The 15,927-nt window shown below is 40.0% G+C and overlaps 1 protein-coding gene across 4 annotated transcripts in view; it reads right to left on the reverse strand.

Moving 5' to 3' along the window:
- Positions 1–15,927, reverse strand: part of arhgap24 (Rho GTPase activating protein 24) — a 67,098-nt gene that overhangs the window by 12,281 nt on the left and 38,890 nt on the right. For 2 of the 4 annotated variants that reach the window (XM_023408667.2, XM_023408669.2), the window contains one exon: positions 340–462. In XM_023408667.2, the coding sequence (XP_023264435.1) occupies positions 340–462 (123 nt within the window). Of the gene's footprint in view, positions 1–339; positions 463–3,559; positions 3,745–8,487; positions 8,680–15,927 lie in introns of those variants that run through there. The other 2 variants (XM_023408668.2, XM_023408670.2) reach the window with 2 other exon arrangements.

The raw sequence follows: 15,927 nt of genomic DNA on the forward strand, positions 1-15,927 counted from the left end.
CTTATGTCAACTATTTCTTATAGGCCTCTATTTAAAGAAGTAAAACTGTGATATGTAATCACAGTAGTACAGAAAGGTAATGTACACATGTATATTTGGCTTTACTGTCTATAAATGCAGCATTGTACCTGCTCATTTTTTACTGTGCACCACACTTATTATAGGTCACACTATTGTCACTGTGCACAAGGCAACTTAAGTTTGTGCTATTAGTCTTTAGTTAAAGGGCCTATTTGTAAGTTTTTCTCTTCTGCCGAAGAGTGGTGATTGTCGATTGAGCGCCTTACAATACGCCCTCTGAGCAGCACTGCATCTGGTTGCGGTTGTGTGTATACTGACCTCCACCAAAAGGTGCCCAGATGACCCTGCGGATTGTCTTCACCCAATCCTCCATGTCATTCTGGGTGCTGGCCATAAGAAGGTAGGTCTCATGGTTGGCTGTCATCCGCTCTCTGTCTCCCCCTGTTCACATGATGGAGAGAGAAACAGAGATGATTAATACATCCTCCACATAATGAAGTCTCCCTAGTGGCCAAAATCTTGCTGGGAAACAAACCGTTGAGAGAATTGTAGAGCGTTCTGCCCATCTGATTACTTTCAAAACATTTTAAAAAGTTAAAGATTCCCTCTAGACATAATTTCCAGACATGCTTGGAATAATAGTTTGGGTAACCTCGATATAAAATTCTTGATATTACATCTGCTCCTGCTCCTTCATAACAGATGTTTAAAAAAATCAACATTCTGTGAATATGCAAATGTTCATTTCAAAAGTTTAACAACTAAACAAGATATTTTGTATGAGCACTGGAGGCTTCCAGTTTCCACATTACACTTGTATTTGTGTAAATTGCATATTGGACCACAGTCAGCTCTGGCACTAGTTGTGAGGTCACAAAATCATGATTGTATGAAAATGCCATGAACTCAAGAGTCGAGGTGAGCACAGACTTTACTCCTTTAGATAAATGTGAAAGCCGCCTTCTAGTGTCAAACTCTGCACATACATCACTCTGCACAGTGAAAGTCAAACATCCAGGTGAAGTTACAATAAGTAAAACTCATTTCTGAGTGGAGGGGAACTTTAAATATCCTTACATGACATGATAATTTACTTGAACCTAACCTAACCTGAAGTCTCTTAAAATATGTCAATTTTGGACACACACACGCACACACACAGCACACACACACTGCCCTTTTAACTCACCCGCAGTAATAAATCAAAGAAATGTTTATATCTCAGGGCAGGAGTGTCTGTTCCATTAGAGGCAGGCTCTGTATCCTGATTTCACTTGTGGATAATGGCCACGAGCAATCTGCCGTCATGTGATACCGGACAGATTGGAGTGGACCTGTTTCACATAACGAATCTGGTTGCAGCGATTGCTATGACAACAGAACCATTTGCACAGCTCCGCTTCAGCTTTAGTGGGATGAAACAAACAAACAGCGACTGATGGCATTTCACAGGGACGCACCTGCTCTATTATGGGAAGAGATGAGCTATTAACAGACAACCGGTGTGTCACACAATGGTTGAATTATTCATGACTTTGATCATGAATGGATCCCGCTCCATTGATTGTCGCCAAGGATGAGATCTGCGTGTTGCATACAAATACTATTTATAGACAGCAGAAAATGAGGGGCAGGTTAAAGGCTCAGGTTCACCACTAGGAGCCGAAAGGACTAGAAATTTACTATTGAGTGAATATTCTGAGTGGAACGGGTTTGTAAAACAAACCAAAAGAGAAGTGAAGTTAGAGCCACCATAATGGGATGTTGCCATGGACACTTAGTAGGTTACATATGCACAATTATCCATATTTCTCATTGTGTAATTAATTCAATATCTTTTAATTGTTTCCATCTCTCAGCACTCTGTGCTGTCAACAAACAATTCAAATTTAAGGTCACTGTTATCGGTGTCACTATTATGAATTGGAGAACTGATTTACATCTTTGATTATGTGCAATTAAAGTGAATTAACCCCTAAATTTTACAACAAGCACAGTTCGGAATAACAATGAATAAGTTGTAGGATGACAGCTGTATGGTTGTGGTGTGTCAGAGAGGTGGAGTGAGATTGATGCTCTGTGTCAGTCTTGATGAGATCTCATTAGCAGGCAGCAGATGCCAGTGTTTGCCCTATGTGGCACTCAGCATGTCCACAGAGTGTTATCCACTAAAAGCTCCCTTCACAAACACAGGCGGTGCAAACTCTGTGACAATAATGGACCTAAGCACAGCTGCATGTTTCGATCTCATATAAAATACAATATATCTCTTTCAGAAATGAGGTTTCAGATGAGGAGTCATTGTAAGGTTTAGCTGGAGCGTCTGCAGATATGCAGGGTCATGTCACTGATTCTTCTCCCATAAAACAATGCCACTTCCTCATCAGCAATAAGTGCTGTACTGTGTGAGTCAGTGATTTAGTGACATGTATGTGTAGCTGTGTGTTTGTGTCTGCAAGTTTATATATGAGGCAACTTGTTTGTTTGTCTTATTGGCTGCAGATGAGGAGTTTCAACATCAAGTGCTCTTCAGAATCACTGATGTTACTCTGTGCTAACCTCAACATGTTCCTTTATTGGTCACTATCACAATAATAAAGCTAGAGCTGAAATGATAAATGAGTTGTTGAGTTGACTTACACAAAATTAATTTGTAACAAATCTCTGTTTCTGGTTGATGAATATCTTTGGGTTTCTGACTGTTGTTTAAGCAAAACAATACATTTGAAGATGGAAACTTAGGCATTGTAAAATTGTAACAGGCACATTTTCACCATTCCTTTGACATTTTATAGACTTTGAAGATGGTTAATTGAGAAATGATCAGCAGATTATTGGATAATTAAGATAATCAGTAGTTGCAGCGTTTATCCATTATCAATTTGAGTTTTTTTTAAATTAACAGAGAAACGTCATTTGCTGTTTATGAGTTTGAAAAGTCACAGGTTGCACAGTGTTTAGGTCTAACAGATGAATGTTGCTTATATGGTTATAGATAAAATATAATTACAAAAGTACAGCACCAATCATCCATTCACGCATTATCCATCCATCCATTAAACCACATTGAGCCTGGAGTTACTGTGAAAGTGGATTATTCATGGCTGAAATTCAACTCTCATATTAAAGATACTGGAGTTTTCACCTTTATCTTGATAAGCGGAATCAAGTCCTTCATTTTAACGGTAGCCTAGTTTCCTCTGTCCCTGATCCAGTGATTAGTCACTACCCGCTATTGACTTCCTCTCAGAGCCATTAATTACACCTCACATGGAGTAGACACAATCGATTAACTTTATCAATCACACCCACATCTTTAGCCGTGAACGTGCAGGGCAACGTTTGTATCGACAATAAACTTATCACATCATCTCCATGAATATTTGGACGTGTGCCACTTTGTCCATTCATGACAAAAACATAGAAGCTTCAGCTCATGGATTCAAATCCACGATGTCATGTCATGTTTCCCCTTCCTGTGGCGCGCAGCGGATTCATGGTGTTTGTCAACAAAACAGCAACGAAGCGAAGCACTCACCGGTAAATGTGCAGCTCACTTGCCTACTCGCACATGTGAGTGATTCTCCAGCCGGTGTGAAAGCTCCGTCTCTCCAAAACCCTCGAAACAGCGCTTCACGTTTTGATTATTAACCCCAAATCCTTGTCCTGTGACGAGCTCCACACATCCGCTGATAAAATAACCGATTTAATCCAAAGAGGAAGAGAATATCGATCTGTTGGTGTGTCCACTGAGACCGTGAGTGACGGCCAGGGCCGGTCCAAGCTTTTTTGGAGTGCGAAGCAAAAAGCCCCCCAGACCCACCCCGACAGAAGGCTTTACAGAGGTAGTTATATAAAGGCTACAGACATTTAAAAGGTAAGACTGACATTATTCTATATTTTTATGACTAAAATCTACAATGTGTTGTCACTACATTCATATTTCACTACCTAGGCTACAGTGCTAGTGTTCATCATAATAATATAACTTACAGTTTGGCTGTCGGTTTGGCTGATTGATCAGATTTTAATAGTTTGTGGGTAATAATGGAGGAATACACTATCAAACTTTAGGTACACAGTTCTGTTAGTTTTGTTTGTTTTGGTTTTTTCTTTTTCCTTTTTTTTATTCCCACAAAACTGATCTGTACAGTCTTCTTACTGTAGAACGTGCATATGAATGCATCTTGAATATTTAAATTATGTAAATCACTGACAAACATGACCAAAAACAAACAGAAAACAAAAGAAGTGATCAATGTAATATTTAAAAAAAACATGCATACTTGAATAGATAAAGGGAAATAACGATGACAAGTTCATATTAATTAGGGAAGCTGTCTGCCTCTTTAGCCACAACTAACATCTCAGGTTACCTTGTCCCAGCAGGTGCAGGATATTTTTGCAGTGATTTATTAGACTGTGGGTGTCTGAAAATACACTTTGTTGTGCTTTTTGCATAATTTCCAGTGTTGGTCCAAATCTGCTCAGGGAAAAAATCTAATACAAACATAATGCAAAATAACAAATCATTAACCTGTTCGTCATCCGGCTCTGAGATGGGTCAGTGGACCTGCTTTCAGTGCAAAAACTACTGTCTCTGTCTCACAACAAGACAAAATAGGCACATTAATCTTTAATCTTTAATTACTCTAATTCTTGTATCAAGAAAATGATTTTCCATACAATTCTTGGAATGCTTTCTATGAGCTGCCCTAATGTATTTGTTCAGAAAGCTCAATTACACTGTTGGTCAAAATGTCATGTTACTGAACCCTGATCAATCTGATTCTCTGTGTTGACCTCTGAAGTGGATCTGTCAGAGGGATTCCACAGTGACACCGATTAGTCATACTGGCCCATTTGGCATGCAAAGGTTTTTCAGTCACCGGCATCCCCACCCTGTCATCATTGTTCCTGTTATTTGTCATGCAAATGATTTGTGATTCCCTGCTGTCCCTGCGAATGCTTCTGCCCATATTTAAGATGAATCAGCCTTTAATACACAGCCTCTGTTTCCATTACTTGCATGAAGAGGCAGCATTTCCTCTTGGAAACAAACGGTTGTGAAGCTGTTAAACAAGCATGCAACAGGATTATACAGCATACCATGGCCATTACAACACACTCCTGTTCCTCCTGCCATTTCCTGTTGATGCTCAACTTTCTTCCACAGTGGCTGAGTCTGCCACTTGGTTTATAAAGCGGGTGAAATGTCAAACACACTTAGCACATGGACGATTTCCTGGTGAAAACCCTGAAAACTATCATTACAAGACCTCTGAGGGAGCTCCTCCTCAGATTTCTCTATGACTGAGGAACACATTTGGAAAGCCTTCTCTAGCCTTTATGAATATTTTTATAGTATAAATATTAATGTTATGGGTGTATAGTGACAGAATATCCCCTGGCACATTGCCTCTAATGGAGGAAAAAGCAGTAGGATGGACGACCATTCTCAGGCTGTTTGAAACACAGACTTGAACAATAAGCCAAATCCAGAGTTGTGGGACTATAATACGTCATAAACTAACAATACACGTAGGCTGACAGCAAAATAATACTGGCTGTCTTTGTGTGTAGACAGTAAGTTTTGTTGTCTGGGAGAGGTTGCCTGGCTTGCTGAGGAACAAGGAGTTACTGGCACCAGAAGCTTCACTTTGTGCCCAAGAGCTTAATTTCTCAAGCAAAGGGGTTGGACTCAAATCTACAAGCTGCATGTTATCAGTTTGGCTGTTGACTGCTCCACACATGGATGAATAGTGTCCCATTTGCGTTATTATGTAAGTCAATAGAAAAGTTTTAGTGCAAACTTGTTTGGACAATCAATTTTTGGCTCATTCACAAACACCCAGCATTTCCAGATAACGCTGCATTGTGTTCTGACCACAGACATGTAAAGGTCAATCAGTGTCTTGACTCCACTATCAGATAAATGGATAATCAGAGAAAACTAAAGCCACATCCCTGTGAAGAATAAATATTAGCTTTTCAAGCCCCTGTCTGCAGCTTTCATAGCCATCAAGATTTAGAAAGAAAGATAAAAAAACATTAAGCTCAACTATCATCTTGTCGCCTGTGGGCAAATTCTCCCCATCCGTCCGCTAAATAAAATGACTGGAGGCTGCCTTTTGACAGATTCTCTACTAGCTGTGGTTAAGCTGCCTGGAAGTATTACTCTCCACCACATAATTCTTAGACTACTTATGGTGTGACTGGCACCGCAACCTCCCTCCCCCAATCATCGCCTCTTAAATGAGACCAATCCTAGCAGGAGTTAAGCGGCAGAGACAGACAAGGAATCTTAACTTATAGCACGACTGTACCTGAGGAGACAACCGTGGCAGCTGTAGCAATTCCCCTGATTCACTCCGCTTCAACGCAACCGCTCCCAAAGTTTTATAAACTCAGTGATGAACAATTGTCAGCAGCACAGTGGCATGCAGACTGGTACTTCAGAGCACAGCTTGTATTAAATAAGGCACACAGATCAGTATTCCGTCTTCACAGTCTGATTTAGACTTCAAACAAGAATAAAAGTTCAGAGAAAGAGAAAATTCCACACCCTTTTACTTTTCAAATGACAATATTCTCTGCAGCGGAGCATATATTAAAATAACAACTTAGTTTAGACTGGTTTCATCCACTTACATACAAGAAAAATTGTGCTCCAGCTGGATATTATTACAGCAATAACCACAAACTGTGGTTAATACAGGCTAAATAGCACTAAACAAAGGAAAGACATTAACCACATATATGCTATTTCATTACAGAAAACATATTAATAACACGCTTCTGAGTAGCTAATTGCATATCTACAAATAAAACTCCAACACATCGCTGGCAACCTCTCACTGATAGCTCTCTCATTATTTATAGTTTCCCTCTGTGTGTGTCATAATTTTACACTCAGTGCAGACAGCTAGAACTGTTCATTCTGGTTGTGACCAGTGGGTCTTAATAAGTGGCCAAACCCAGCTGCACACTAGCCTTTAACTAATGGCTCAAAACAGGTGGGAGACAACAAAGGATCCCACTGTGCTGTAATCGCTCACAAATACCTGGAGCCCCGATACACTTCACTCTGACCTGTACCTCTGTGAGTAACTCCTGTAAGACAAGAGGACCGTCCATTCTACATCATGTACTGTACTGATCATAGGATCAATGATTGGATTTTGTGTAGATAAAGAGTACTTATCTTTTACCACGGACTGAATTAATATTAACATTAGTTTTGGGATATTTTGGGAAATGCTACTCTACCACTCTCATGTCTGTCTGTTGAATATAAACTACAGCCAGGAACCAATTATCGTAGCTCAGCACAAACACTCCAGGAAGTCCAGCACAACCCCCCTTAAAAGAGCCCCGTTAAAAGAACTTGTAATTTTAACACGCTTTTGTACGGATTAAACAAACACAATATAACATGTTAATTCATAAGCTTTAGTGGCGCAAGTAGCAGGAGTTTTGTCCCAGGACACGGAGCCAGGCTCGCTGTTTTCCTGTACCTCCAGTGTAAATGCTAGGCTAAGCTTACTGTCTCCTAGCTGTAGCTTTACAATAAACAAACCGACATGAAAATGATATTGATCTTCTCTTCTGATTCTCGGCCAGAAAGCGAATAAGTACATTTTCCCAAAATGTAAAACCATTCCTTTAATGTGGTGATTTTCATTCTAGGAGCAACACAGGACTGAAAATATGGTGTCTGGTACCTTCAAAGCAGTCTAGCAGTTTGACTATATGACAAAATATTCAGTATTCTCAACAGTGGAATACATTTTGTGGGAGACTTGTGAGAAAGTTAAGTTCTTCCAGACTCTGATTATGCTGCTTGCCAAGTGGAGGAAGCAGCTGCTGCTGGCCCAGAAAACAATGCGGACACTGTAACTACCTTAGCTTTAAATGACCAGAAATATGTCATAATTCTCCCTGTGTGTGTGTGTGTGTGTGTGTGTGTGTGTGTATGTAGGTATATACAATGGGATATTACCTGACTACATCAGTATCAGTTCTCTGTCTTGTCTGCAAGAGTCCTCTTGTTTGCATGCAAGCAGGGGCAAGTTGAGATTCAATATTGTGTCTAATGATAGTCTTCTCAGAAGTCCACACATCATAAATACCTCCAGCAGAACAGGAAGTCACTTGCTGAACGACACTACACTGCAAAATGTTTGTTCCTTCATATGGAAGGATGGTGAGGATTAAAAGTGGAAATGAAAACTACCAATATTTCCTTTTTTATCTTTGCAAATGTTGGCACCCTTATACACATAGAGTCTGTTTGATTCATGAGTGATATCACCTCCAGATGATCTAATCCCCCTGCAAAGTGCAGCTGTTACAGCAAAGACGTCTGTAGTAAATACATCCATTGTATTGCAGTAGAGAGACGGTGCATATAAAGCTATCATCAGGCTCAAAACAGCAGTATTATAATACACCTATTATTTTTACCTTGATGTGACGATAGTAAGTCAGATAATCCATACTGCGGTAAACTATGAATCGCCTGATGAACCACCTCCATGCCTCTCCCACACTCCTGTCTCTGGCAGTCCAGAAAAGAGGCTTCCTGAGTGGGTTGCAAAGTCCTGGCTACCTGGGTTAACTTGAGGACGGGAGTTCCTGAGTGGAGGAGTTGCTCTGCCAGTTTTTGGCCTGACTCAGAATGAGTGAGTGAGCACAGCTGAGAGGGTGTGAAAGAGAAAGGGAAGGAGGGGAGGGAGGTTAGGTTTGAAGAGGGGGTTGGGGAGTACACACACACACACACACACACACACACACACACACACACACACTCACACATACTTCTCTTAAGCACTGTAGTGGGAACAATAGGCAGATCTCTCTGAAGGCCTGACACAGGGCATGACCCCATAAGCAAACATGGAATCTCCCATTCACACTGCTATGCTTTTTCAACATCTGCAACCACAAACTGTTTAGAGCAGAATAATGTAATGAAACTGACCTTTGACATGTGAAGTCTAATAAGCTGTATTATGACAATATACACAATACAGAGCATGCACAATACAACATTACTACTATTATTAATATTATCACACTGTTACATTTTTTTAGTTAAATTTTTAGTATTGTAATATTTTTTGGTATTTTTGTTTCACATGAGCAAATATAACTGATTTGTTTGAACTGTCAAACTGTTTATATAGACTTTGGTAAGTAAACATCTTACAAAGTTAAAGTGATGACAATAGTGATTAAGTGAATAGATAAAAAAAATTAATGTTTGACTGACAGCAATTAAATGGATTACTAATACTACTAAATGGTCACTCAGTTACTTGAAAACGTAATCAATAGCTTAATCAATAATAAAAATAGTTGTTAGTTGCAGCTCTAGATGAAAAGTCCCATGGTTGATATGAAAATGTCAAAAGCTGAGATGATTAGTTGATCAGTCAACTGATTGACAGAGAATTAATAAATCGACAACTACTTTGATAATCAAATAATAATTTTCTGGATCAAACCTCTCAAATTTGGAGTTTTATATTTAGATATTTTTTTATACATTTATATATTATTTATATTATATATATTATTAGTTTTATATCATTGAAACTGTAATATATTCTGAGTTTTGAGCTGTTGGTCAGTAATGGTGATGTGATCTTGGTATATGACAGTTTATTCCTACCTCCCTTCTTATCATGGTGGTTCATAATAATAAAGGATAATCAAAATGATAACACAGCTCTCTCTTTCTTGTCCAAAAAGCTTAAACTCTCTTTACAACTTGTACTTTTATCACGCTGCACAAACCCCTGGTGTATAGCTGCTCTCTATGTGGCTATATCTTCCTCTGTATCTATAATGAGACTCCTGTTTCACCCCTGGTAAGGTATCAATGGCTAATTCTCTTCCTGGTGTCACGGTGGTCCTTGCCTGTCAATAGACATAATATGAAGGGAGACACCACAACGTTAGCCTCCACCGGAGTCCCCAAAGACATTGTCTGGTAGAGAACACAGACTCCATAGAGTTCCTATGGCTATCCATTACCATCTGATGCTGCCTGAGCAAAAAAGTGAATAGGAGTGGGGGAGGTCAAAGGGGACAAGGCTTGCTTGGCTCTATTGTCCGTCTACAGGCGCCCATAGGGAAGAAGGTAATCATGGCACCAAAAAATGGAGAATAATGGCCACATCAACTCCTCTTTGGTGCTGGAAGGCAAACATGATATCTTGTGGGTTCTGCAGCTACAAGGTTAGCCACAATAATGCTGGAAGTCAGTGTGGTGAGGCAATGGTGATAAACTTTTATATCTCCAAAAATTATTCTGGATAAAAACAAGTGATTCAGTCAATACATACTCACTCCTCTGTTTTCACACAGGATGAAAAGGGAGTGGACTGCACTGGTTGACTTGTATGAGTGAACGGAGTTTTAATGAGTCGTCATGAGGACAGTCAGGGAAGCACCGGGTCAGTCCGTTCAGGGAGGTCACGGTGCTGTCGAAGAGCCAAGTATCTCTGTTCTGATTTGATGCCAACTAAATAAAGAGCTATGTCTCTGTGTCCTGCCAAGGCTGCTGTAAATATACCATTATATAAGGGGAATCGATTTCAACTTTAAGAAATGGAAACAGGACTCAGACTTGATTTAAAGTCCCAAGTGTGTGTTGGAAAATATGCTGACATGATAATTAAGACTGATAGAGGTACAGTAACAGAGAGTTGTACAGCGTTCCCTGGAACACTTGTGGCATGTTTTATCTCTACAACCATTTTCAAACAATGCATTCTTCTTCTTTTTTTTCTTCTTCTAATGTAACTCTAGTGTAATAAAAGGATACATCATTTTAATTGTGATGGATTATACACTGTTTCTTAAGGTCGTTTCATGTTTCTTTAAGTTGGTGTTCATACTTCACTGAAATGTAAACTATTGGCTGCCTTCAGGGCAGGAAATTTGAATTAAACAACTGAAAATAAACAATTTTTGCTTTGAAAAATGCCAGTAAGGAGTTTAAAGTATATGTGATTTGTAGTAAAAGAACAAACACATAAAAAGGAAACCATGGAATTTTACTTTAACTAGGTATTTACAGTGAACAAGACCAGAACTGACAACTGTAAAGCTCTAAGCCATTGGAACGAAACCACAAATATTCTGTTCAACCCATTTATCTCTGTGGTGACTGGCAGTATAATGTGAGATTAATTCTAGACTAATTCCAAACATCTTTAAACTATGCATAACTAACATAGAATACCAAAATCCTTTACGAGTGAACCATTTAGACCACTGACATCCTCTCTGACTACCGACTGGAGGATTAATGTCCCATTAAAAAGTTGGCGGTGTTGAGTTTTGGTGAGGGCTGGCAGCTGCTGCCACTTGAACACTTGCACGCAACGCTGGGAGGCTGAAACATTACATCAGTGATACAAGCAGACTGATACTTTAGAGGAAGCTTCTGGAAAGGTGCAATACATACAGATCCAAGAGAAAAAGCTCAAGTGGTTCCACAGTAGCAGCTCTCTTAAGTCAACCTGACTCTAGTTTTTGATGCACTTTTAGCCATGGCATCCTCAACACTTTGTTAGCCCTGCAGGCATGCAGTTGGCCGCCAACGTTGTTTGACTTTGATATTTGGTTGAATATCGGGTACCAAATATCAATGTCTGGACAGCGTTGTGATTCAGTGTTGACATGACATTGATATTTTGTTGGTTTAATGTTGTGTTGTAACTAACATACCATAAAAATACCAACATTGTAGTCGTGAGCAAAACCAAACGTCTGCTAAGCGTCACAATGTCAATTAGTCAATGTTGGATTTAGACTTCAACCCGATTTTCATTTCCAACTCTAATTTAATGTCTGTACAATGTTAGTCCAACGTCTTTCTGATGTAGCATTGATGTAGAGCTGGACCATAAATCAATTTCATCGATTAATTCGAATTTATGGTTTAGGACTATGTTCAAAAATGAAAATCGAATTTCAGTTTGACTTGGGTTAATTATGGTACGGAACCGCCACCGCTTCACTGAGCTTCCGTTGTTTAAAGTAACGCGAGATTTCACAAGTGAATGATCAACATGGCAGCATTCGTTAATAAGTGAGGAGATCGTTCCCAAAAAAATGCAGTGTCCGTTATCGGGCAAACCACCGTCCATTGTAAAGTTTGCCAAAAGTCTGTGGCAACTAAAAGCAACAAGACGACTACTTTATTTTAGCGTCTCAAACAGAGGCACGCAGCTGAGTTGGAGAAGTGTATGGCACTGCGAGTTGAACAAGACAGCGGCAAAACACCTGCTCAAAAGCAGGTAACATTAACGGAGTGCGTTGGGCTCGTGGAACCTCTGGGAAGACCGACACGTCTGCGTGACTACAGACAGCGGCACGGACATGATCAAAGCTCTGAGACTTGATGAGTGGACCCACCTCCAGTGCTTTGGACGCAAACTACACAACCCACCAGTAAGTGTTTAAATGACAAGGAATAATTGCATTTTGAACAATGCTTTAAAAATAAGTATATTGCTTGATAGAGTTAAAAAAAATAAATAGATAAAAAATCGGTTAATATCGTAAATTGGGGGTTGTGTGAAAAAATCTGATTTTTATTTTTGGGCCATATCGTTCAGCTCTACATTGCCGTCTGTCATGCAGCCCAACCACTTATACTCTCTGTCTGCAGTTTGTTTGACAGGATGAGTGTGCTGTGTATGCACGCTCAGTGTGTCTGTGTGAAACATGTAGGCATCCTTACGGTTATGTAAACATATCTCACTATGACAGATCACCAATTCGACAAGTGTATCATGCACTCGTGGACGTGACACTGTAAATTTGTAAGGCCTGCATGCCAGGAATTCATACTTGGTGTACACTCTGCAACCCAAGAAAAATGATCTCCTACCATGTTTATCCAATATTTGTTTCGATTTAGATACAGGATGTTGTCAGTGTGAAGCCACACACACACATACACACACATATACACACACACAAATACAGATAAGGAAGCTACCGCTAAAATGATTTCTAGAAGGACAATGTTTCATTGTGAAAAGTGTGAGATTTACGTCAAAATGTTTGGTTGTTTCCTGCAGGATAACGTGTCTTTCACACAGATAAAGATAAAGAAAAAACATCCAGTTGCAATTTTTGTTGGAAGGAACAGATGTAGTCAAACATCCTGGCACTTGGAGAAGGGAGTGAACCTCCCTTTATCCACACCAGAGAATGAAACAAGGAGTGGACTTGACAAAGTGCCTGTTGCTCCACTCACTAATACCTTCTAATATCACCTTTCAGCACTGATGAGGGCTTCAGGGCAGATGCACACCTGCACTCCCCACAGCAAAATTGTTAGGTAGTGTCAGCCTGGACTTTGGGAAAAGCCCTTTGAACCTTTCAGGCAGGGTTATAGGAACTTGACTTGTGGTTTATTGTGACTAATGGAGGCAGAGCAGCTTGTTGTTTGTTCCACTGAGAACCAAAGAGAACTGTTAGCAAAGGAAGATGCACGATCAGAGATAAAGCCTGAGTTTGAATTCAGGCGAGTAAACTCTAGATGAGGTGTCAGTGAAGATCTTTGGCCTGAGAGATGCAACAAAAATATGAAGAGGAAAAATCCTCACAGCTGGGTTTTAAGAATAATGCCTCTTATGATTTTCACTCACCTGAAGTAATTTCATTATAAAATTAATTCAGTCAGGTTATGTGTCATCGAAGCATTAATCAGCGTTTTCATTTGCTAGATTGCTTGAGGAGATTGACGGACCTGTCAGAGGTTAATGTTATTGTGATAGAAAGTAGAGATAAATCTCACATTCATCAATCATCACGCTGCACAATCCTTTCCCACCACTTCATATTTCCACTTAGTGACTGATGAGGTAGAACAGTGAATATGAATGACATATTTTTTCTGCTCCCAGGGCAGAAAGATCTGTGTCACTATACAATAGTAGTCATGGTTGGGGTCTATGCCAGTTATTTTTGATGCTTGGTTCTGCACACACGGCCAAGCTCAGAGGCTGAAACTTCCTCTTGACTCGCTGGTCAATTATTTGGACAGCCAGCGGACAGCGTCCATCAGCTTCGGCAAGATAAGCGTGTTTTCATTTTGGCCATCGCAGCAGCCCTGTCTGCGTTGCCGCTCCACATCCTCGTTGTTTTCTCTGACAAATCTGGCCAAAGCATTGTGGGCCTGAGAGGGCTGCAGTGCAGGGGGAGAGCAGGGAAGCTGGGTCAAAGAAAAAGATTGGTGGTGATCTGAGCGGAGAGACAGACAAATGCTGACGATGAGGTCGGCTCTTTGTGTGTTTGAGCGTTGCAGTGTTGAACTTTTGCTGATGTTGTTTGGTCAGTTCTCTCAGTTCAAACCTGTGCTGTGACGTTAAAATAAAGCTTTCATCATCGTTACTGATACTCCTATTGAGTTATCACACATGCTTGTCGTGTTTAGTTTATTGTTCTGTCTATAAAAGATCAGAAAATAACGACATCTTCAGATTTCTTGTTTTGCTTTGTTCAACTAACAGTCCCAAACCCAAAGGTATTCAGTATACTACCACACAAGACAATAAAAAGTGGCAAATTCCCTAATTTGAGATTCTAGAACCAGCAAATGTTGGTTATACTTTGATCAAAGTATAATTATGTGTTGAATTTGTTCTTACACTAATTTTCATGAATATATGAGTGCCATGTCCACGACATCCTTCACAGTTTTCTGTTTTTGATTAGCACAACTACATTAAATTGGCTCACTTGACAGTTATGCCCACTTATTGGATTATCATTCATATTTCTTGGCTGGTCAGTCAGCACTCGCTGTCTCCGCAGGCAAGCAATTACGAAGATGTGTTGACTTTTGACTCCAACAAAAAGGTATTTTTCAGAGACTAAGTTGTTGCTCATTCACTAGTTTGGATGTACTTCCTATCACGGGGACTCGTTTTGTGCCTGGTTTTCCTCCTCACCTCCAACACCAATTCCTGAAACCCCCCCCCCCCCCCCCCCCCCCCCTGTATAATGTTGCCTGCTTCCTCTACCATCTGTTGGTTCACATTTTCGCACGAGAACATCTTTACCAGGATGGATTTACAGGCAGGCTGGGAGCTATGAATTCAAGAGTGTGCTCTGTTATCTGCCTCAAGCAGCCAAGCAAAGTGAAATTTGATCCAGCTATGAGAATGCTATTTTGCTAAGCATGATTTCTCTTCCTCTGGCAAGATTTTTTTAAAGCTACATATCTAGTACAGCCACACCTGGGTGGCATTTAAACTACATATATGGTTTAAAGGCTTATGTTAATATACAAGTTATTCTAATGGCTCTGGTGATTAAATTCTCAGCACATTATTAGTGTGGTGTTAGATTTACAGAAGTAGAGAAGTATATGACCAAAATACTATTTTATTATATTCATTTATTTATATAGTATTGCTTAATATTATCGTTTCATCAATCATTTCAGCAAACAATATTCACAAAGGGGTTAAAGGGGGTACTTGTAAGTTTTCTCTGCTGCTGAATGAGGTTTCTTGCCAGGAGTGGGTGGTGGTGATTGTCGCTTGACAAGAGCTTCGCCATTGTTGTCTTTAAAATACAGAAGGTTCTATCACGGCCCCTGAGCAGTGCTACGTCTTCAGGGCAGAGCGGAGGCAACAGTGAGTTGCTATTGGAAAGTGACGAGACGAGCCGGGGTTAGCTGGTTAGCATGCTAACTTTGTTAGAAGAAAAGACGTGATAAAGACTAGAGCTGAACTCGCAATGTTTATTCTAGACTGCTAACAGGTGTTATTGCTAACGCTGGCTATGTAGCAATAGCAAAGCTTACAAATAACTCCTTTAGGGCTGAGCATACTGTCTGGTTTTATGATGCATTTAGTTTTTGGTAGGAGA

Source organism: Seriola lalandi, unplaced genomic scaffold (assembly GCF_002814215.2).
Source record: "Seriola lalandi dorsalis isolate HSWRI2012SDOR001 ecotype SW California unplaced genomic scaffold, Sedor1 jcf7180002054370, whole genome shotgun sequence".
NCBI classification, from domain to species: Eukaryota; Metazoa; Chordata; class Actinopteri; order Carangiformes; family Carangidae; genus Seriola; species Seriola lalandi.